The following is a 23164-nucleotide window of genomic DNA, read 5'->3' on the forward strand; positions in this document are numbered from 1 at the left end:
GCCGCGGTGCCCTGGGGAATCGGTGCTTAAAGAGAAAAGAGGCAGTTTGCACGGGGTCCTGGACGTGGGCAGGGGTAAGTGCTGCTGGTCCCCGCTCCCCTGGGCCCAAGGACACAGCTCCGTGCAAAGGCGGCTGTGCTGCCTCTGGTCTGGTCTGGGGTAGGCGGCGGTGTCTCGGGTGGCGGAGATGTCACAGTGGAGGCTCCCATAGTGTTGTCAGCTTTAGCTTTGCTCAGATAACTCATTATTCTTCAGATCTGTGTTACAGCTGTGCCCGAAAGGCCCTTTGCAATTGCAAAAGCCATGGTAACATCAGCACCTGCAGCAAGCTCCCTGCCACAAAGAGCTCACAAAGGCCTTGAATAGACTGGGAATAGGGGTATAGTTTAAAACAAAAACCTTGTTAAGCAGGACCATTATCGCAGGGGTTGGTGAGTATCAGAGAGATTATAAAGCTTTTGTTCCCTCTGCTGTACGCTGCCGTCTCAAAGGCCTGAGGAAGGGCAGCGTGATGCCCAAAAGCATCTCTGCCTCTGCACCAACCATCCACTTGGTCCCATCAAAGCTATCGCTCACAAGCATCCTCGCCCGTCTCCTGCACCAGCGCAGCAACAACATCACTTCAGCACCAAGTCTGACAAATCTCTCTGCATGGCTTAGCCGCAGTGGGAAGCCAGGAGCCCCCCTCTGCTAATGGAGCTGCGCCTGCCTCTCCCGAACTGACATAAGCCATGTGGAAAATGGAGTGTCACATCCTATCCCCATCACTCACTCCTTGACCTTCAAACCTGCTGACAGGGGCCACCAGCCACGAGCCCCGGCAATGCATTACCGGGACAGGGAGTACCCATCGTTTCATAGATTGCAAGGCAGCCAGAAGAGACGGTTCTGATTATTCGATCGGCTCCAGGCCGGGGAGCCGCCCGCAGTCACTCGGAGCGCCTGCCAGAGCTGGGGCCAGTCTTGGAGAGACATCGGGCTGCACTTCTGTGATGGAGTATCCGCCGCAGCCGTCGGCAAGTTGTTCCAGTGGTGAATGGTCATCGCTGTAAGAGTTCAGGGCTTATTTCTTAGCCTGGATGTGTCCAGCTCCTTTCCAGCCACTGCATCTCGTTTTGCCTCTCTGCCCCTGCTCTCAGCATCTCTCCCTCTGCAGTTATGGCAGGCCGTGGCCAAATCACCTCTTAACACAGTCTTGGATAAATTAGATGGTGCTCTTCAGCTCCTTCCAGGCAGGTCCTCCAAGCAGAATTGTTCTTTCGGCTCTTCCCACGGCCCCTTTCCGATGTTCAGCATCCTTCTTGGGGTGGAAGTTTGTCACTGACAGACGGCGCCCAAAATACATCTCGTTTGGACAAAGTGCGCCATCCCACAATACCTTCGTTAGCAAGATATTTGTAATCTCAACTCACTGAAAAAGAATGACTCTCAGGGCTACGAGACACCGAGGTCACAGACCAACAGCGATGTGTGCTGTCTACAGGTTTAACCCACGTCTCCAGCACCATGCTGATCTCTGCAGACACCACACGTGGACGTGCCGATCTATCTTCTCCCCGGTCGTGCTCGAGAATGATGAGAAGATGCACATGGCACGTTTCAGGTCTTCCTATCATGTAAGACAAACCTCCGCTGTTCAGGGATAGATCTGGGCAGCAGGTTTCCAGCTCTGTAACCAGCTGCATTGCATTCCTGTTCTTGTTACTGAAAAATATGGGTGCTTGATGCTAGGAGGTGGACTTTATTTCTCAAAAGCCCAAGGAAGGGATCACAGGAGGCATCGCACGAAGAGGAGCCCCGTTTCAAGAAGACCGGCTGCCCATGCTCCTGGGCTCGAGCACGCTCCTTAGGACGCTGCCAGTCACCAGCATCCGTGTGCCCCACAGATTCATAGACCACGAGGGCTGGAGGGAGCTCAGGAGGTTGCATCAAGTCCAACCCCCTGCTCCAAGCAGGACCAGCCCCAACTACATCATCCCAGCCAAGGCTTCATCTTAAAAACCTCCAAGGATGGAAATGCTACCACCTCTCCAGGCAGCCTGGTCCGGTGCTTCACCTCCCTCCTACTGAGAAAGTTTTTCCTATGGAAAGACATGGATCAGGACCTGCCCTACATTAGCCAATACATGTAAACCTGGCAGTGCTCCCATGCGCACAGAGCTTCCTCGTTGTGTAACACGTTGGCACTATAGGAGCCAGCAGCCTTACAGACCTTGTGCTTTTGCGTGAAGAAATATAATGTATAGCCCTGTACGCCATAGCTGCATTGGCTCTGCAGAGCTGCCTCTGGCCAGGAAAGAAAGGGGCACAACAGAGAAGGAGCAGAGCTGCTGCGTAAGAAGGGGCCACGTCTCTAAATGCAGCGCCCTGCTAAGGGGTTTCTCCCCCTGGAGGGCTCTGTCCCTACCTTTCAGCCCCAAGCTGCAGTGCCACTGCTGCGCTAGCTTATTTCAGAGTTATCCCAGCCCTCCTGCATGTTCTTACATGGGAGTTAGACAGCCCCGCTCAGACTTTTGCTAGGTCTGCAGTCTCCACGTGTCCCAGCTGGCCTGCGACATTCACTTTGGGAACGAGCTCTGATGAGATGTAAAACACAGCATCTGCTGGTAAACAGAGGAGCGGGAAACCAGGGACCTCCCATAACCATTATCAACACAGATTTTAAGCAAGTGACCTACTTTAGGTAGTTAGGCTCCATCACAGCACGGCATGCTAGTGTAAAGGAAGAAATTAAAGGAAGACAAGAAGCAAGAAATACAGCCGGCTTTGCACCACACAAACTCTTGTCATCCGAGCTCATCCCAAGGAAAAAACAAAGCTTGGAGCCTGTCTAATCCTAACCAGGCCACATGCACCCTACGGCAGTCAAATCTGGGCTCTCTCACAAGCAAACAAGATTGCGCGATCATTTTGAAAGACGGTTTTACGGAAAAAACCTCTGCCGCACCATAACACAGGACCGGAGCACAAGAGCCAATAGCGAGGTGTTTCAACCGTACAGAGACCCAACCCCGGTGCAGGAAACCACAGAAAATGTGGGTTGAAAGGGGCCTGCTCCAAGCAGGATTAGCCCCAACAAGATCATGCCAGCCAAGGCTTTGTCCAGCCAGGATTTCAAAACCTCCACAGGTCTTAAAAACCTCCAAATCAGAGTGCAACAAGGACGGTGGCAACCAGAGACCCAGGGAAGACCGCCCGGACAAGCAAGACGAAGGTGATGCAGACTCAGACCTAAAAATGGAGGACGGCCCACAACAGGCGGGAGCAGGTGGAGGTAGCAGAGGCAGCCAAGGGCCTCTAGTGCTAAATTATCATTATTAGCCCACATGCAGCATCCGCTCGGCCCACCCGAGGGCCACGCCGGTCTCCCCCTCCACGGAGCAGAGCAGGCTGCGCTGCCGCGGCTTCTGTTCAGCGGCTCGTGGCCCTGGGCCCGCGAGCAGCCCCGTTGCAACCCACAACTGCCGGACGCCGGCTGCATTTGGCCCTGCCTGTGTCGTACTGGAGCCGACCCCCTGGCAGAGGCGCGGGCCCATCGCAAAGGGCTCCAAGCCTGTGCTTGCATAATCTCCTTTCCTTAGCAAATCCCAGCTGCTGGCACTGAGCCGCTAATGCCAATTGAATTCACAGCAACTGGAGTCGTTATTACAATGACTGCGAACGTGAATTAATAACGGCACTTGGTGGGAACATTTTCGGCAGTCCCCTGCCTCGACGGCTGGCTTCGTGCGGCTGAGGATTCACGTGTCTGTGGCCTCATTTCCCGGTAATCATAGCCTTCCGCTAACGGAGATAAACAGCGTGCGGGAGGGATTTGCTCGCGAAACTCAGCTCCAAATGAGTAGCTAAAAAATGGCTCAGAAAGCACTGTTCCCAGCTTGTCCCAGGCTTGCCCAGCCAGGCAGCCCCGAGCGCTCTGGGCGTGGTGGCGGTGGCGGTGGCGGTGGCGGTGGCGGCCCATTTGAGCTACGGCAGAGAGGAGCAAGCAGGCCCTCTCGCTTCCGCAGCGAAGGGAAAGCGCCCGAGCCCGCCCCATGCTCCAAAGCCCAGGCAGACCCAGGAAAGTGTCACTCTACCTGGACAGAAAATCAAGCCCTCAGCTTTGCCCATGAAGACAAGCAGTAGCCGTTGATGCGTGTGTGGCTGGTCTATGCCTCCATGCTAGTCTTAGATGTCGAGGGACTGGAGGGGTGTTTGCAGCTGTAACACGTGATATACCCCTCTCCTCCCCTGCCTTCATCTGGCAGATCCCCCTACCCGTGCACCAGGCAGGGAGCAGCCGCCCTCGGCGATGATGCGGCTCGGTGGTGCTGGGCCCTAATAAAAATGCAGAGCAGCATTTGTTTCCTGGACCTCTGATCGGCTTACGGCGAGCTGTTGTCAAATAATGCCATAATCCCAGGTATAATAAACCTTCCCCGTCTCCTGCCTCCATCACATGAGCTGAATGCCTGTGAGGCAAGTACTTTGCATGCAGATTATCTACTTGTTCTCAACCCTGATCCAAAAGCCCATTCGTTTCTCGTCTTGGTGTCAGGATGTTAGGGGTGGAGGATGTCTTTGCAGGAGACAATGCCGCGCTGGTTGTGGGCTGTCTGCAGAGCTCTGCATGCGTATACACGTGCACAACGACCCAGTCTCTGGCACGGAGACTCGCCACCAGGCTCCAGAGCATGGTCACACCTGCTCCTGGTTTATCCTTTGGGCCTCATGGCATCCACACCCTCCAACTCCGGTGCTAAGCAGTTCAAGGCATGCTAGGTGTCCCCCCTTTGCTCTTTAGTAAATAGCACACTTGATTTTTGCTGCTGTTTAATTTGAGTCAGGCCATTTGCTACCAGAGCCCTCTCCAGTGCCACCCCCAAGGCTGCTTCTTGCCCAGCCCAGATGCCCACCTGCCTCAGAGCCGGCTCAGGGGCACCCACTCACCACTTTGCACTTTCCAAACTGCACCCCAAGGTTAACCGGGGAAAGGCAGCGCCCGGCAGTGCCCCAGGGGCTGGTGCATCTGTGAGCTCTCCAGCTCTGGGGGAATCAGAGGCTAGGATAACCAACGTGAAGCTTGCGCCACTTGAGTATGGCGTGTCTGGGCTGTTCTTGCAATCCGCTGCCCAAAGCAAGGGTAATGGCTGGACTCCGCGAGGCCTGATCTCCCAACCCACCCTTGCCCCTGGCTGCTGCAGGAACGCTCTGGGAAGACCGGTTTGAATGTGGGACTCAGCTGTGCTGAGCAGCTCTACCAGCTGCAACCATTCAGAAACCATAAGGCAGACCCAAAAATTGAGACCAGCTTTTAAAAACAAAAAACACACCAAAAAAACCAACCCACAGTATTTTTAAAAAAAAATAAAATGTTATAATCTTTTGTGTTTGCCTTCTTGCATCTGGGCCTTGAAAAGGCTGGCAATGCATTCAGTCTCTTCTACATGACCAGGAGTGCCCAGTATTTATTATACTTCAGACAATAGTTGCGTGTCCCTTAGTCACATGACTCCAGGAGCTGGGACTTTGGGAAATGCACCAACTATGGCAAGATGTATAATAAAATCTGTAGGGATTAGTAACATCATTTTGTTGCATCCTTTTCACATTAACTATCTGCCTGTATTCTTAGCACTGAGTTTACTGCCAAAAGCAGCCGATTCTAAGAAATAAATTGAGTATATTTGAAGGCAGCAGATTTATTCCGTCATTGACAGCGGAAACTTGGCGCTAGGGGTAGCAGTCACCCCATCATGGCACAGAGAGGTAGCACGTGATGCTGGTGACCCATCACCCAGTTCAAATCAGGAATTTGGAAGACTTGGACCACGAATAAGCAAGCAGCCCGGCTGTGTTCATGGATTGAGGTAGTGAACCCAAGACCCTGGAGCAGGGGTCGGCCACCCACAGCTCACAGGCCGGATCCAGCGGCACCAGGGCATGTCACAAAACCTGGACGTCTACAGCAATTTGGCAGCAGGGAGGATCCAGGTTGCACTGCAGTGGGCTGCAGGTACGTGCCAGCAATTTGGCGAGCAAGCTGCCTGGGTCTGAGCTGCATTCATTTGGCCCGCTGCTCCTCCAAGGCTGCCGAGCCCTGGCCCGTAGCTGCAGGTCCTGCTTGCTGGGTCTCCTCTCACGAACCAGCTAAGTATTCTCCTCCCCTGGGGTGGGTGCAAGCATGCCACGCAACAGCGGCATAGCAGGGCATGGCCTCCGCTGTGCCTATGCATTGAGGTGGAAGCTGGGCTGTGTGCGGACTGTCGGAAGAGGCAGGGCTCCTTTCCGCCCGGATTAGTCGCTTCCGTGAGCAATCAGGCAGCCACATGCATGCGTCTGATGGAGGAACCGTCCGCAGCGCCGAAGGACTAGAAACGCTCCCTGCAACTGTCTCATCTGACAGGCCCTGGACCGCCCCGCGCCTTCTGCACGCACCAGGCTTTGCCAGGGCTCAGGCTGGAGTTTCATTCCCTGCCGAGCTGGGAGACTTATGTCTTGCACTTGCAGATGCTCTCCCCAGATTCGAGTCATTTGCACGCACCATCTCTCAGACCGTGCACAGATCCTTAGAGGCGAAGACCAGGAAGGACCTCCTGGATAGCACAGGCCATTGACTTTCACCTATGCACCCTGGTTTGGAACAGCTGTTTTGTTAAGGCGCACTTTCCCGGGCCTGATCTAAGAGACATCAAAAGCTGGTGAAGCCACCACCTCCCTCAGCAATCAGTATTAATCTCAGGGACGCCACGTGCCATCATCCCCTCACCTTCAATAGCAGTTTGATGTTCAGGCCCATGGCATGTGTTGCAACTGGTCAGAACTTCCTGATGGGACCTTGGTCCATGGGAAAATGCCAAATCCTCAGACTTTAGCTTTGTTTGGCTACCGGTGGTTGGCAAAACTGTAAGACAATATGCTCCCCCCACAAAAGAGCTGCTGGAAATTGTGGTGTATGTTGTATGCAGGAAATAGGGTAAAAAACCCTTCTGCCCAGCTTCACTTCAGTGCAGGGGGCTCGGGGCTGGGCTTTGGGGTGCGGACCAGGTCCCCGATTAGGTCACTGACAAAAAATAATAATAAAATAATGCCGGGGAATGACTTCCTCCACACTATAATCAAACAGAGAGTTCTGCAGTAAATCACCTCAATTACAGGAAAATCAGTAATTAATTATGAGCCCGGCGTTTCCCTGTCCCTCGGCGCTGCTCTGAAATTAAGAGCTTGCCGAAGTAATAAATCCCAAGCTGGCAGGTCAGTGCCGGGGCCGTCTCAGGACTACCCCGACTCCAGGCCTCACCTCAGGAAGATGCCAGATGAGTTGCTTCCCCTGCATATCTTCCCGTTTTGCCCCTGCCACACCTTAGCCATCTCCACTGGCCGCACCAGAGTATTTAGAGGAAGCAGGAGAGGGCACGAGCCCCAGCATCCAGATACACTGCCCCGATCCCACTGCACCTGCGAAGCAGACTCGCTCTCCTCTCCTCTCCACTATTCGTGCCCAAAATGCGTCTGCCTTTGATTTCAAACCCTCCCATTCTACAGATTTCAGTGGCAGACATCAGTGGAGGCCAACTTCCATGGCAGGCCATCAATCCACAGCTGCTCATTACTGCAGCGAGCTAATAAATAACAAATACATTAAAGCAAGGGGAAACAATCAAACAAGTTAGCCAAGGAAATGAAATAGTTGCAGGCCCTGACAATCTGGAGCAAGGACTGGAGGCTGCGGCATGTTCCCCATGGCACCCCACGGCAGCTCTAGGAGGCCCGTCAGGCCCTGAACACATTTTAATACCAAAAAACTCAGGGCAGAGAAAGAGAAGGCGATCAGAAGCACGAAACGGCTTTAAAAAGCACTGCTCGTTTTCTGCCCTCCAGCCCACTTGGTCTGTCTAACTAGGCAATTAATGGGATCACCCCAGGCAGCAGCAAATTCAGAATATTTTATGTACCCAGCAAAAAGTGACCATCCCACATCCTGCTGTTTCAGCTGGGGTCTCAGCAAACCCTTCTAGGCCACCAGAAATGTCCCAGTTTCTCCTGTCCCCAACCCAAACATGGTACAAAATGCCTGTGGAAGCTCCAGCGCTGCTCCGCAAGGATTTGCTTGGCCTTCACCGGGACAAGCCCAGGCTGTACAACCTGCTTGCAGGACAACAGCGAGTGCTGGGAGCCAGGATAATTGCTATTGACTCCATCTGCAAGGGACTCGGGTGTGGTGAGGCGGGCAGACAGACCAGCGCTGCTGCCCATCCTAAGGGCTCTGTAGACACACAAGCAAGCACAGGAGCAGTTTTGGAGCAGTTCTTTGCTCCCGGTCCCATTGCCAGCATGTGCTCAGTCTTGTAGGACAAGCTCACAAAATGTCCATTTGGCTACGAAGGAAGTAGCTGGCGGTGGCAACCCCCCCGCCTGTTGTGAATGAGAGTCTTTGTCTCCTGTATTGTGCGACTCACAAACAGGTTGCCCCAAAACGTCCTCGCTCCTAATTTTGAAGCAAGCAGAGGAGGGTCTGAAGAGACTTGTAAGGCCTCCTACAAACCAGCTGTGCGGCAGGAAGAGCGGGCAGTACAATCTTCCCTTCTAGCTCAGTGTGGGACCAGGGCTCTAGCCCATGGCAACTGATGCTGCCAAATTTCTGGATCCTGAGGTTGCTCTGAGGCTGAATCTGGCACTCAGGCTGGATCTGTCCCCGCCAGCCCCAGCATGCAGGACCAGGCTGGCATACCGAGTTACACCCTAAGCACCTACCCCATGCTGGATCCAGCCAGCGGACCGGGCCGTGCCACTCATCCAGCTGGAAAATTGACCACCGCAGCCCTAGACAGCTTGCAGAGGGCCCGAGGAGGCAGCACACTGCCGATTTGCGGGTATGCTACAAACCACCAATCTGGCCCAGATCCCACCACAGCAATCCCACTGCGAGTCCAGCTCTGAACCCGTGCTGCTTTGCAGCCCCAAAACACCTGCAGCGCAGACAGGACGGTCACTATGCTCTGCTGCCAAGGGGCATGCAGCAACGGGGGGGCAATGTCTGCCTCCCACATCTGCCTTCCCCGGCTGCAACGCTGGCTTACAACTAGGAAAGGGGCAGGAGACAGCTGCAAAGGAAACCCCCACAACTGCAACACTGGCTCGCATCCGGAAAGGGGCAAGAGACACCGGGACGGGCCAGGTCCCCCCGCACTGCTGGAACGGAGCCCAGGGGCCGTCGCACACCCCAGAGCCTGGGACCGGCCCAGGGCGCGGGAGTCAGGCCTGCGAGGGAGGGTGAAGGGGCTGGGGGCTAATTACCAGAGCTGGAAGGAGACACTGGAGCAGCATCTACAGGGTCAGCATCCAGACAGGCAGCAACCAAGTGACCACGGCCGAGGGGCAATCCACAAGGCAAAGTCCAGGCCACAAGCTACGCCTGGGTCTGCAATGAGGAAGCCGATTTCTGGGAAAAGCTGAAGCCAGGGTCAGGAGCCAGGACACCCCAAGCAAACAGGCACCCAGAGGCTGGCCATGGCAGACCCCAGCCCCGGCTGGACGAAATGGAGAGGAGGAGCCCCCGGCAGCCAGCCAGGAGCCCTTGTCCCTGCACTGCGCGGGGCTCGTTAGCGGGTGACTCGCTGCAGCTGCAGCTGCTCAGGGCCCTGGCCCAGGCCGGCACCCTAATCAGGGTCCCTGCCTCCGTCTGGGGCGCTCCAGCTCCCTGCCGCGTCCTGCCAGGGTGCCTAGCTAGCCTCTCTCGCAATGGTGCTCAGCCAGCCCCGCAGCACGGTGCCCCTCTTTGAGAGTAAATCGAAGGTTTCCTTGCTGTCATGTCCTGCAGGAAAGGAGAGCCTGCCCTGGCCCAGGGAACCCCGCGTGGATCAGGACAGCTTCCCGACCCCGGCTGGGCTGGCGGGACAGTGCCACGTCTTGTACGGTGGAAGGGACCGGGAGAGCTCGGCTGGGTTTGGCCCTTCGTGGGAAGGGGCTGGCTGGCAGCAGGAGAGGAAAGGGCAGAAGACAGCACTTCCTTCTCCCCTCTCTCCTCTTCTAATCCTGTCCTGTTTTCCCTGGAGAAGCCTCCCTTGGCAGGTCGGAGCAGTCCTTGGGGGTGGGGGGCAGTTAGGGTTAGGGTTCAGGGGTGAGATGGGAGAGGTAAAGGGGTGTTCGGTGCAATCCCTGGTCTTCCTGCAACAGCGCCCCTGATAAAAATACATCTGGCCACCACGAGCCAGGCCGCATATGTTTGTACGGATGTGCAAAGCCGAGCGTGTTGCTGCGGGTAAGATCACCCTTCCTGCCCATCCACATGTGACTGACTTCTCCCTAGACGCCCTTGCAGCTGCAGCTGGAGAGGCAATGCTTGCTGCAACAAAACCCAAACCCAACAGCGTCCTGGGCTGCACGTAGCAAAGCCCAGGGGGTCTCGGGCAGGCTGTAGGCTCCCGGCAGCCTGTCCAGCCGGCTTCCCTCTCTCTGCGAGCATCTCTCCTGCCATGGCTTGATGCTTCCAGGGCTCTGTGGGGGACTGTCGTCACCAGCCAGGCTGCCAGTCCCACAGCCTGCTTTCCCAGTGAGGACACAGGGCAGCCTAGGGTAGAGGGGCTTCTGCAGGGGTTTACGCAGAGCACTTTCAAAGACATATTTTTGGCAAACGAGAAGGTGAACTTCCCCTGCTCTAGCCCCAGCATCGCAGCAGGGAAGCTGCTAGAGAGCGCAGGGCTCGGGCGCCCCACGGCACGGGGGGTGCAGGGGCTTGCACAGCCCCGCGTGGGCTAGCGTGGAGGGGAGAAAAGGCCCTGGGTCTCCATGAGCCGCCTCGGGGGGAAGGAGGGGGCACGCGAGGCACGGATCCGCGGAAACAAAGATGACAGGCTGCGGGGAACAGCCGCATGAAAGGCACGGGAGTGACGTGCCGCAAAGTGGACTCCGGGTAAAGAGAAGGGAAGATAAAGAGATGGGAATCAAAGGCTATAAAACACAGTGAGACGAGGGAGGGGGGAGAAATCACATCCAGCTCCTCCAAAAGCTGAGGAGTGGAGAGATGAAAGAGGGGGAAGAGCATTTGAAGGAGAAAGGGGGGAGCGGGGGGAGAGGGAGACACGGAGGGAGGGAGCTGGTTTAGGGGCCGGGGATTAACGGGGAGGCTTCGGGGTGCTGCCATCCCCCCCGGGCTGAGCGCGCTGTAGCGGGCAGCGCGGGGCAGGGAGAAAGCTCACCTCTGGCTTGCTCCAGGGCTGAACGAGGCCCAGGGCAAGGAAGAGGCTCCCCAGATGCAGGCTGCCCCCCGCCACGCGGCCCAGGACCCCAGCAACGCTGTGCCCTGTGGGCATGTGCCCATCTGCTTGCTGCCCGGCCCTAGCACCACTTTGACTGGGGTTGCAAGGAAGGAAGAGGGGGTGACCCGATGCTTTGCCCGGTGGAGGACACCCTCTCCCTGCTGCCTGCGGCGTGTGCCCCTCTGCATGGGGCACGATCTGTCCCCTGGGTGCTAACCCTGAGCTAGGCTTTTCTAGCCCAGGTACTTTGGGGCAGGAGGTCCTTTCCTGGGGCTGCCTTGGGGAAGAGGATTGCAGCAGGGCTCTGGCATCCCCCGGTAGCTGAACTCTGCCCTCGCTGGGGTCAAACCAGCTGGGCCAGAACCACCCGGATGGGGACTTTTTTGTGCTTGGTGACTGGAGAAGACCCCTCGTCTCCCCTCTCTGCGCCGAAGCCGGCAGTGTCCTGTTCCTATTCTCTCGCCTCTCCTGCCCTGTCCTGCCACTCAGGTCTCAGCAAAGAGGAGCCTACAGAAATCCTCCTGCACTTGACACGTTTCCAATGACAAAAGGAAGTGGAGGAGCTCATTACCCTAGCGGACCCCCCATCAGGTCCCTTGCCCCGCATGCCCTCTCCTTTTCATCTCCTGCCCGTCTCTCTCTGCAGAGTCAAATGCTGCCGGCCCCCGAGGTGAGCGGCGCGGAGAACGGGTTTGCTAGTGACACACTTGAGCAGACAGCCTGCCAACCTGACCTTCCCTTCGCTCCCGCCGTGCCCCCCAGGCCCTACTCCGCAGACACGCTTTCCTCGCCCCGCACCACTTCACCTTGTGCTACCGCTCTGTCACACGCTAACTCCAAGCAGCTTGCCGGCGTCCTGCGGCTGCTGCGTGTTCATGCATCACGCAGCTCCATCTCGCCTTTGCATCAAAGGCGGCCCCGCCAGATTGCCTTGCTTTTGACATTTCCCGGCTATTGTTTCACAAGCCAAGGAGCGCCGTTTCCCCGGCCGCTGAGGGTCTCCAGAGACTCCCGCACGAGCCCCCTCCTGCAGCAGGCACCGTCTCACAGCGGCAGTGGTCTTGGCAGTACCCCAGTCCCTTCCCAGTCCTGTCCAGTTGTAGCTGTTAGCGGGGCAGGAGGCAACGCCACTGGCTGCTCCCGGCCATAGCCACAGCCAGCCTTATTCGATACCAGGGGGTTGGGCAGAGGGTGGGTAGCTTGGTAGGTAGGTAGGTAGGTAGATAGATAGATAGATAGTGTCCCTGCTTTACCTGTGGCAGGTTAGGATGTTGTGTCAGCATCCTACGTCTTGTGCTTGTGTCAGGGTTGAATGGGTGGTTTTACTGAGAGGCTACATCATGGATTTGCATAGCGTGATTCGAATAGGGCTGATCCTCTTCCTCAGGCAGGGGCTTGGACTAGTGACCTGTGGGGGTCCCTTGGGTCCCACTTCTCCGTGAGTCTGATAGCTAGCCGGCTAGATGGACGGATGCACAGACAGGCGGACAGCTGTGCGGACGGACGGACGGACATGCAGCTAGCTAGCTAGCTGGAGAATGACGCCGGTGCGGCCTGCGCTCCTCTTGCGGCCTGCGCTCCTCTTGCGCGGGGGCGACGGGGCGGTGGTTGTGAGGGCCCTGGACGCCCGTCTCAGCCGGGCTGCCACGTCCGGCGGTTCCCAGTTTCGTGGCTGAGGCAACACTGCCACCTCGTGGGTTTCCATTTCCCACCGGCTGCCTCCCGCGTCCACTGCGCCCTGCGCGGCCGGGCCTGAAGGACAGGAGACGAGGCAACACCGCTTATTTCTACGCCATGTCCTCTACCCCCGACCCGGGGCCTCCCCCGCCCGGCAAAAGGAAGGACCGATTCTGGAAGAGAGAGAGCAGGGGAGCGGCTGGGGGATCGTGGGGGCTAGGCTGCATTTGATCGATAACGTTGTCACCCCATAGGAAATAAATCCTCCCTGGTGGCACGGAGGCAGTGAACGCCCTGCGCAACTCGTCCGATGGCAGCGCCACGGCCTGTCCCCGTCACAGCTCCACACCCTACTCCTAGTCCCTGACACCGGAGACCGCCTCTGGCCTCCGCTGCTCGCAGCTCCTCCGGGCAGTCTGCTCCCAACCTGCCTGTCCCGCTGTCCTCGCGCCGTGCTCTTGGCCACGCTTCCCCCAGAAGATTTCTCTGCCGCCACCTCCAAGGGAGTCTGCGTGTCTGCAAAGGGGGCTCGCTGCTGGCCGCAATTCAGGGTGGCTAATCGCGCAGGTCTGGAGGGGGCCTGGGGCGTGATGGTGGGACACAATCCTCCTTCCCTCCCACACGTCCCCACCAGGTCCCTTTAATGCCTTGTACCACAGAGGTTGGCCATGGGGAAGCCTGGCAGCCCTCCCCGACCACGGGACTGTCCTGCAGGCCAGAAATCCTGCAGAGACCCCCTAGCTAACACCTCCTCCATCGCTCCTGCCTCTTCCCTTCATTCGCCTTAGCGACTGCAGTCTTCTCAGGACCGGTCTGGTTCACTGGTCATTCCCTGCACACCCGACGGCCATTTGACCACAGTTTGTCCCGTATGAAATGAGCACAGAACGTTAGACTGCACCTGGGCAGCAGCTTTGAAACGGTGGTTGTTAATGGGAAGGTAATTGCACCCCCTTCTCCTCCTGGGACCAGGGAAGTGAGCTGCGACCCCTCCAAGGAGACGCGGCACTTCAGAGACCTGGACCGAGAGCAGCACGGCGGCTTCTGCCAGGTCGGTGCTGTCAGGAGCAGGCGGCAACAGTCTCACCCCACGACGTGTCACGTGGGACAGCCGGGAAGGTGAACGTGTGCATGGCTGGCGAGATGATCAAAAGCTGCGTGCAAACTGCTGGCAGCTCCATACTTCTATGGCCATGGAGAAAAGGACAGCCAATGCAGCTCTCGCGGTCACCGGAGATGCTCCCAGAACAGGCAGGGCTAGGCAGGGGAGCTGAGATGGACAAGGATCCGGGCACGGAGCTGGGCCGGGGGTTTGTGCCGGGGGGGCACTGCTGGGAGACTCTGCCTGCATCCGCTGCGGCTCAGATGCTAACTTTAGGGCTTTTGCTGACCACGCTGTTCCAGCAGCTTTGTGCAAAGCAGGGAAAAGCCCCAAAAGGGGAAATGAGCAGGGAAGTGAAACCCAGCAGCTTCTGCCCTGGATCTGCAAGAGCCCCCAGCGGATCTCCCCCTCCCCGCTCTCCTCTCCTCTTCCTTCCTCCTCCCTGGGGAAGGCTGAGAGCCAGCAGAGCCACCTGCCTGGAAAGCTCCAGCCGCTGCTTCGGGAGAGGTAAGTCGGTCTCTGCCTCCGGCCCACGCTGTCCCCAGGCCAGGGCTCCCCATGCCCCAGGCTGCCAGCCCCCTTTTACCCTAGGCCTCTGCAACAGGGCTGCCGACACCGCTCCCTGCCAATGTGCAGCTCGTCCTTGCAATCCCCGCTCTGCACGGTCTCTGTGGACTGGGGAAAGCCGCTTCTGCCCCAGTTTCTCTCCTCGAGCCCAAACACAGCTCTGAGAGCGATACGGCGCAGGGCACGTCCAGCTCAGATCTGTCCTGTGCACCGGAGGCAGAGAGGTCCTGCTCAGGTCCGGATGGGGCTGGAGGGGTATGAGTTGGGTCTGAGCATGTGTGTGTGTGCACACGTGTCTGTATGCCGTTGTGCGTGTAGGTCTGTGTCTGCACGTCGCTGTGTGTGCATTTACAACCCCAGCTTTGTCTGTCCACATGCATCTGGTTGTCCGGCGTCAGGGGTCCTTGCTCCCCCATGCTCTGCCGTCTCCATGGGGCTGCTGGTGTCCGTGGCTGGAAGCGACGGGGTCCCAAACCTACACCTTGCCCCGTGGGGCTCTTGTTCTTGCAGAGGCAAAATGGGTGGCAGCTTCTGGCTGGTGGCCGGCGCCCTGGCCACGATCCTGGGCACTGTCCTTCCTCAGGAGAACGTGTGCCGAGCGCCAGATGGCAAAGACGGCTACCCAGGAGTCCCCGGCCTGGAAGGGAGGCCAGGCCAGAAAGGCGATGTTGGAGCCCCAGGTAAGACGTGAGCTGGAGCTGACGGGGCTGGGAGCACAGGTCGTCCCTGGGACTTTGTTGCTGCCCTGAGCGGAGGATAGCTTGGCCTGGCCAGCACACCCCCAGTGGGGGAGCTGGAGGCAATGGGCTGGGATGGCTCGGAGGGGCAGGGGCAGGGGCAGGGGCAGGGGCAGGGGCATGAGCTGGGAAGGGCTTGTGGAGCGGTGTGTGGCACTTAGGCCAAGGCTGGGTCATCATCCACCTGCTCTTTGTCTTCCAGGGCTGCCAGGAAGAAGGACCGGGATCAAGGGAGTCAAAGGGGATGCTGGGGAACCCGGGCTGCCTGGAAACCCAGGGAGCCAGGGCTACCGAGGCCTCAACGGCCCCCCTGGACCCGCAGGCGAGCCAGGGCAGCCGGGCGCCAAGGGCAAGGTTGGCAACATCCGGGACCAGAAACGCCCAGCCTTCTCCGCCTCCAGGAAGAACCCACCGTCCCATGGGAACACTGTGGTCTTCAACAACGTCATCACCGACCAGGATCGCAACTACAACGCGCAGACAGGGCGCTTCACCTGTGCCACCCCGGGCTTCTACTACTTCGCCTTCCAGGTGATCTCCATCGGGAACCTGTGTCTCAGCCTGGTCAAGGACGGCACCAAGGTGGCCAGCTTCTGTGACAACAACAGCCGCGGCCTGCTACAGGTGAACTCGGGGGGCAGCGTGCTCAGCCTGGCGGCGCAGGACCAGGTCTGGATTGAGAGCGACCCGCACAACGGGAACCGGGTGTTCGACGGCGCCGAGGCCGACAGTGTCTTTAGCGGCTTCATGCTGTTCCAGCAGAGGGAGTGATGGACTGCCCCCACGCTGCTACCTAGCCCCCATCCACGCAGCTTCATCAAGCCCCCTGCAATAGCAAAGAAACCCAGGTCTTAGCAAGAAACTGCAGCTTAGTGCCCTGGCCTGAGGGCACCACACACGTGCGTATTTGTGGGAGAGAGGAGCGTGCAAGGAGAGGGACAGGGGGGTCTGGACAGACACCTGCTGCCCCCTCCTTGGTTGGGAGTCACCGTATAACTTAGCAGCCGAATGCGGGGCTGTGCGAAGCGTGGCCAAAGCCGTGCCCGCCCGCCTGGCAGCAGAGCTCAGTGCCCGGGCACACCGCGTGGGGTGGGAGGATGCAAGGTGCCTGCCGGGTGGGGACGCTGATGGGGACAGGCTGAGCTCCCAAGGGCCTGTTTGGCAACATTGTGTTGCTACAGTAGGTTGCTAAAGCACCCAGCTGCGAGGGGCAAGAGGCCAGGTCCTGCTCCACTGACGTCAAGGGACCCCGACTTTGGTCCTATGTGATTCAGAGCCGTGCCATCGCATGTGATGGGATGGCTCGGGTGCGAGTCAGAAAGCCTCCCATGCTTAGCACTGCCTCGTTGTGGTCCTTAAAGATTTTCCTTTCTAACTGGCAAGAACCAGGGGCCACGGCATGGGGCAATGGGCAGCTAATGCTTTAAGCCACGTGGATCAGCATTAGGGCCACGCGGGGCCCTTGGAGGACCAGCGAGCTCGTCAGCTGGCTCCATTGCTCATCCCCGTGTCAGGACTCAGCCCTGGGCTCTGGCAGACAGACTTGGCAGGTGTCTTGCACTTGACCCAAGTTTTGTTCCCAAGTCTACCATGGCAAATCTAGAGTCACCCCATTGACACCAGTGGATTTACTCCAGATTTATACTGGTGGTGAGGGAGGAGACTTTTCCCTTAACCCCTCATTGAGCACAGAGGTAAGTACGTGACAGCACAGGATGCGGCTATGCCAGTACCCCCCGGGCTGCTGTCAGGGCTTTCTGCCGATGTGTAGTAGCCATGAGACGGGCGCCACATACGTGGCGATCATCCTGCACCTGCTGCAGCAGACGGCAGCCAGGATAGGACCTCATGTACTACAGCACCTGTCTCCTTTGGTACTGCCGTGTCTACCCTACCCATCTCTCACACACACACACACACACACACACACGCACGCACCTTAGTGCACGGAGCCCTGGGATGGAGCAAGAGCCCATTTCATCCCCTGTCCCGACCTGGGTTAGGTGTGCTGAGCAGGTGAGACCCCCGAATGTGCTGCCCGGAGCTTCATCACAGGAAGAACTCATCTCCCAGCTGGCGCTTCACAGCCACGGGTCTGAGTGCACATCTCCAGGGGTGGCCCCGGAGAAAGCGCTGTCCCTAATGTGGACGTGGTTGGCTAAGGAAGCCATGCCAGGGGGGACAGGGCAGAGACAGACACGGGCTATCTTTGCTGGGAGGCCAGGTGCTCCGGGCTCAGGGGCTTGCAATCCCAGCTAGCAGCCTGGGAAGCAGCATCTAATCTTCCCGCCAGCACCCCTGCGTCGCCACGTGTGGCATGCAGCGCTGATGGGCAGATGCCCGCTGCAGGACAGCAGCAGCAAGGGCCTTGCTAGGGGTCAGTGGCACACAAAACCCCCGGCAGCTGTCCTGCATCTCCCCCATGGAACGAGGGCATTCACATAGTACCGCACGCTGCGTCCAGGCCTCGTCCCTTTCCCCGGAGACAGCGTGTTCCTCCGTAACAGTGCAGGGATGCTCGGCTCTCCCCGGTGTGAGAGCGACCCGCATCCTCCCCGTGCTCTGAGACGCCGTGCCAGACGGGATCGGCTGTCACCAGTGCCATCGTCCAGCCTTTATTCTCTGGAGGGACTTGCTGGAGAGGGTGACTCCCGCTGTACGAAGCCTTGCAGACGGGGAGCTGGCTCCGGCCTCTCCTGCCTTTCACACCCGTCCAACGAACAGACAAATAAACGTCCCCTTGCTGGCTTGCTTTCCCATCCAGTGTCTTGGCTCTTCTGTCCTATTCACACATCTGCGTGGCGCCGTCAGTGTCCCGGGCACACTCCCAAAACCGTTTCCATGTCATCCCATCTGCGTCTTGAATAGCAGCGGCCTAGAGAGCAAGGGGCAGGAGGCCTCCGGGCTCGAGCTCACCAGTCTTTGCAGACACTGCCCAGCCTCAGCCCCCATCCCAATATTGGCCAATGAGTTCATGCTCAGAGTGCACCGTCCCGGAGGAGGTCCCAGGAGCCAGTGTTTGGAGGGAGGTTTCTCCCCAGGGATGTGTAAGGGATGCCTGGGCCAGGTCTGCCCTTCACAGCCCCCTGGGCCCAAAAGGAGGCAGCAGACAAATGTGCAGCTGCAGGATGGGGACTTGGGGATGGGAAAGGGCAGGAAAAGGCAAGACTGCCTGTTACACCGCACACAGCAGAGTCCCTGCTCCTCCCCATGGGCTGCAGCGTGGAGACAGGGCAAGAAGGCAGGTGAGCCAGGTGCAAGAGTCTCCTGGAGGAAACCCTCTTCTCCTTCGCAACTGGGACAAAGCCATCAGCTAGCACAACGGGGCACTGATCCGGACTGGGTCCTGCCTCAGCATGCGTGGACCTGGCTCCCTTCTGCTCCAGGGCCTTTGCTCCCCCTTGCCCCAGCGACTCTCTTTCCCGGAGATAGCACCTGGATCTGTGCAGCCCCGGCTCCAGGCTGGCAGGTGGGGAGCAGGATCTGTGTGCACGGGGCAACTTCTCTAAGAAGATAACCCATGCCAGGCTGCGAAGAGGGAAGAGGATGCAGCCTGCAACTCCCTGCAGGAGGTTGCAAAGAGGGTGGAGCTGGGCTGGTCCCAGGGGGGGCAGGTGGCAGGACAAGGAGCAATGGGCTCAAGTTGCAGCAAGGGAGGTTTAGGTTGGATATTAGGAAAAACTCTCACTAAATAAAACACTGGAACAGGCTCCCCGGAGAGGTGGGGGAGTCTCCATCCTTGCCGGTTTTGAAGCCCCGGGTAGACAAAGCCTTGGCTGGGACAATGTAGTTGGGGCTGGTGCTGCTTGGAGCAGGGGGTTGGACTAGATATGAGCTCCTGAGCTCCCTTCCACCCTCATTTTCTGATTCTCTGAATAACACTGGAGCCGAGCCCTTGACCACGGGCCCCCTGTAGCTCAGCCCCACGGACATCCAGCCGCAGGCAGAGCTGGGTCAGGGCAGAGGGCACTCAATCCCAGACCCTCGCGGGGCAGCAGGGCTGAGCAGGGGTGGTGGCTTGCTCTCTCCAAGGTGGGCTGGGCTGCAGATGGCCAGAGTGGCAACGAAAGGCACGAGGCTGGGGAAGCGTAATGCCCATCGAGAGCCCCCCACCCCACCCCTGCAGTGGGCTGGGTGGCCCCAGCGGTCCCAGGTTTCCAAGCAGTGCTGTTGGGACATCACCTCCCGGCAGTCTGTAGGGTTGTGTCCTCTTGCAGCTGCCCCCAGGGCCCTCGTTTTTGCCCCGCCCGGCGCTCTGTGCAGGGGGGAGGGCTGAGAAGGGCCCAGCCCCAAGGAAAGTGCTTGCTCCGAAGAAACAGGCAGGCAAGGGGGAAGTAAAACTCGGCCGGGGACCCAGCAAGCGGCTGCTCCTCCCCGCGGGCCTGCTCCTGGCTGCAGCTGGCCACCAACTTCCTCCTTGCAGCGGCAGAGCCTTGGACGGCACGGCACGGCACGGCACGCTGACCAGCAGCCCGCGGCACGCCGAGCCCCCTGCACAGTGCCGGACCGCACAGGTAAGGGCGGCTCCAGCCGGGGTATCCCCTGCATCCCGCTGGCTCCTTATATGAGGGGCATTGTCCTGACCGCAGGCCCCGAGCGTGCTTGTGGATGGCTGCTTTTGGCTGGTCTTCAGCAGGACGATGCCTGGAGTGGCCAGTGCTCTGGTCCCAGGCTCCGGGCAAGGGGCTTGCTCCACCTCAGGTTTTCCATGCGCGGCTCAGCCCAAGTGCGTGGGGTGGCAAGCCCCCTGCGGAGGCTACTGGGGGGCAAGGGACTGGCTGGTGGCCCTCTACACACAGATAGGGGCACAGGAGACAGCAGGGCTGCACCCACAGAGCCGTGCAAGACCGGGATGGTGTCCTGGACCGCTGCTTGTCATGCCCCTGGCATTAAGAGGAGTCTCCAACCACTGCAGTGGTGCCAGGAAGACCAGCTCTGTGACCCCAAGGTCAATGCCGCTGGCGGCCTCAGCTCTACCGCCGCCGCGTAGCTTCCACGGGACCAGACCCACTGCCCCCAGAGTCCTGGCAGGGCTTTGTGGGGTGCAGCACAGCACAGCGGGGCAAAGGTGCTCTGGCCAGGGAAGGCTCAGGCCTAGGGCCTGGGACCGGCCTCCATCATTTCAGTGCATCCAGACCAATTCCAACTGGGAACACGCAGATGCGGAGGAGCCCCGGGCAGGCCCTGGATCCCAGTGTGCATGACCTGGCCCACCGCAATCGCTGCACCCCTCTCCACAGGCAGACCAGCCCCTCCGGCCTCTTCCACGTTGCCTGCGGGTGGTTGCATGCCCAGGGAGTTGAAGCGACAGGAGGGAAGAGGCTGCAGAGATAGGCAAGAGCGCTTCCCAAGGGTGGCCCTTCTCTGGCTGACAGCAGGGTGCCTTGGCGGTGCATCTCCCAGCCACGTCCCCAGCCTGCCGGTGCCTCCACTGTCCTGCACCCCAGCACCCGTCTTCTTTCCTCTCTCTACAGGAGCAATATGGGTAAGGGTCTCTGGGACGCCATGGGCCTGGGCTTGGCCCTTCTCCTCCTGGCTCGGGAGATGGAAGCGGAGGCTCCCCACAACTGCTACGGGACCCCTGGGCTGCCCGGCAATCCCGGCCTGCCAGGCAAGGATGGCAGAGATGGACAGAAAGGAGCCAAAGGCGAGCCGGGTAAGTGCCCTGTGGCAAGACTCACCTGGGAGCACTTGGGAGAGCCTCAGAAGTTGTTTGAGGCCCACCGATCTCCGCAGGGGAGGTCTGTATCCCTCCGGTCAGACACACGCAGAGGAACAAAGCCCAGGGCCAAGGGAGGGGGCAATCCTACCGTCCAGCACTCCCACGCACGGGGCAGGCATGATAGGAGTAGTGCCAGCAACTCCATGCCAGGTCCTTCCTGGAGCGGCCCAGCAGCTGCAACGAGGTGTGCTCAGTCCCCGGGTGCTGGACCTGAGCTGGGCGGGTTATCCGCCCTTTACAGACCCGGGAGCAGTAGGGAGCTGCCCCAGGCAATGGGGGATGAGGCTGCACACATCCTGTCCCAGTGCATGGAGCAGACAGGGCCTTTCCTCTGGTCCTGCTGCTTTGTCCTAACCGTGTCCTCTGGACCCCCACAGGCATCCCAGCCATTTCCAGGAGCCAGGGGCCCAAGGGGCTGAAAGGAGACCCCGGCATCCCTGGCCTGCCTGGGAAGACTGGTCCCATTGGCCCCTCTGGCACCCCGGGAGACCCCGGGGAACCGGGCTTGGACGGAGAGCCTGGCGATCCTGGCAGCTACCGGCAGAGGCACCAGGCGGCATTCTCTGTGACCCGGCAAACATCCCAGCACCCGGCCAAGAACACCCCCGTGGTCTTCAACCACGTCATCACCAACATCAACGACGACTACAACACCGCCACCGGCAAGTTCACCTGCCGCGTGCCAGGCCTCTACTACTTCACCTTCCATGCCTCCCAGACCGCCAACCTCTGCGTCATCCTGTACAAGAACAGGGAGAAGGTGGCCAGCTTCTGCGACCACATCTCCAACAGCAAGCAAGTCAGCTCTGGAGGCATCCTCCTGAAAATGGAGGCTGGGCACCAAACGTGGCTGGCCGTCAACGACTACAATGGCATGGTGGGCATTGGTGGCTCTGACAGCATCTTCTCTGGCTTCCTGCTCTTTCCAGAGTAGGTGGCCTGGACAAGCCCGGGTAGATGCTGGCGGACTGCAAACATGCCAGCCTCCTTGCCTTGCAACGCACCCCTTGGCTCACACCCTGCCCCGCGCTGTCTTGGAAGTGGACCCAGGTCTCCGCTCAGGGCCTGCGGGCTGCAGGTTTCTACCCAGGGCCTGGCAGCCTCTGGGAAGGGCTCAGAGCCCTGCATCTGCCCAGAACAATCCTGCCCAAATGCAGAAACAAGCCAAGGCCCTGGGGTTGGAGCGTGGGTAGCTCGAGGGCCATCAGGTGTGACACATGGGGTGAGTCTCTGGCCCTGCCTAGCAAGAGGCCAGCCCATAAAAGCTCTATTGCTACTGCTAAATCCACCCATGCCTAATTACTACTGTGCTCTTTGCATTCATTAACCCCCCTTCTTTCAAGCACTGAAGCCACCCTGCGGTCTCTCCACTTAACCGAGAGGGTCACGGACTACAACCAGACGCGGCCTGGGGGGAACTGGAGAGGAAACTTTTTCCCGTGGTTCATTCGCGCAAGCGCTGAATAAATCCTTTTCTGCACCCGGCAGTTGCTATCTTGTGTTTGTCTGAGCCCAGCATGTGTGTGTGCACGTACACACGTTACATGTGCATATGCATGTTTGTGCACATGTGGTGGCACCAGTGTCCACAGCTGCTGGACACCTGTGGTTGAAGGGGTGGGTGGGCACAACTGGGGGAGACCGCCTTGTTTCAAAGCCAAAAACAGTGCAGCTGAGGGTGGGCAGGACAGTGGTGCAGCCTGTAACAGGCCAGTTACTCAGCTGGGAGCCAAGACTGAAAATCCAAGAAAAAAAAGCCGTGTTTGAGGTCAAACCAAACCCATTTCTTTGTCCTGAATTTTTGGCAAATCAAAACCTATTTGTTTTGGGTGCAAGAAAACTTTCACTCAACCTAAAGCAAATTGTTTCATGTTCAGGATTATGTATATGTATATATTTTTAAACAAAAACACAGAGCTGGATTCTCAAGGGGCAGGAGGCCGAGGGCACGTGACCAAGTGGATCCAGGACAAGTCTGGCTGTCCTGATTTAGAAACAAGTAGTGAACACAGGCCAACGTGATGTATCTCCAATTGTTTGGGGCAGATTTACCTTCTGGAGGACTCAGTGCTCTCCAGGATGAGCTGCTCTCAGCCTCTCCTACTGATACTGTTTCATCTGG

At 58.6% G+C, this 23164-nt stretch overlaps 2 protein-coding genes across 2 annotated transcripts; both read left to right on the forward strand.

Annotated features, from left to right (window-relative positions):
- The first annotated feature begins 14372 nt into the window (after positions 1-14372).
- On the forward strand, positions 14373-18079 carry C1QA (complement C1q A chain). The gene is made up of 3 exons (XM_090023381.1): positions 14373-14523; positions 15094-15263; positions 15523-18079. The coding sequence occupies exons 2-3, from the start codon at positions 15101-15103 to the stop codon at positions 16089-16091; spliced, it is 732 nt and encodes a 243-aa protein (XP_089879507.1). The 5' UTR covers positions 14373-14523; positions 15094-15100; the 3' UTR covers positions 16092-18079.
- Positions 18080-19653: 1574 nt separating this feature from the next.
- Positions 19654-22529, forward strand: C1QC (complement C1q C chain). Its single transcript, XM_090023380.1, has 3 exons — positions 19654-19834; positions 20795-20976; positions 21420-22529. The coding sequence occupies exons 2-3, from the start codon at positions 20802-20804 to the stop codon at positions 21974-21976; spliced, it is 732 nt and encodes a 243-aa protein (XP_089879506.1). The 5' UTR covers positions 19654-19834; positions 20795-20801; the 3' UTR covers positions 21977-22529.
- Positions 22530-23164: the final 635 nt, after the last annotated feature.

This window comes from Crocodylus siamensis, chromosome 12, assembly GCF_052110815.1.
Source record: "Crocodylus siamensis isolate JL-2025a chromosome 12, ASM5211081v1, whole genome shotgun sequence".
In the NCBI taxonomy this organism is placed as follows: Eukaryota; Metazoa; Chordata; order Crocodylia; family Crocodylidae; genus Crocodylus; species Crocodylus siamensis.

Bases quoted from the DNA above. Each gene is read 5' to 3' on its own strand.
- C1QA (XM_090023381.1), top strand. From the start codon at position 15,101: ATGGGTGGCAGCTTCTGGCTGGTGGCCGGCGCCCTGGCCACGATCCTG. The intron at 15,264-15,522 runs GTAAGACGTGAG...TTTGTCTTCCAG, and splicing joins AGGCGATGTTGGAGCCCCAG to GGCTGCCAGGAAGAAGGACC.
- C1QC (XM_090023380.1), top strand. From the start codon at position 20,802: ATGGGTAAGGGTCTCTGGGACGCCATGGGCCTGGGCTTGGCCCTTCTC. The intron at 20,977-21,419 runs GTAAGTGCCCTG...GGACCCCCACAG, and splicing joins AGGAGCCAAAGGCGAGCCGG to GCATCCCAGCCATTTCCAGG.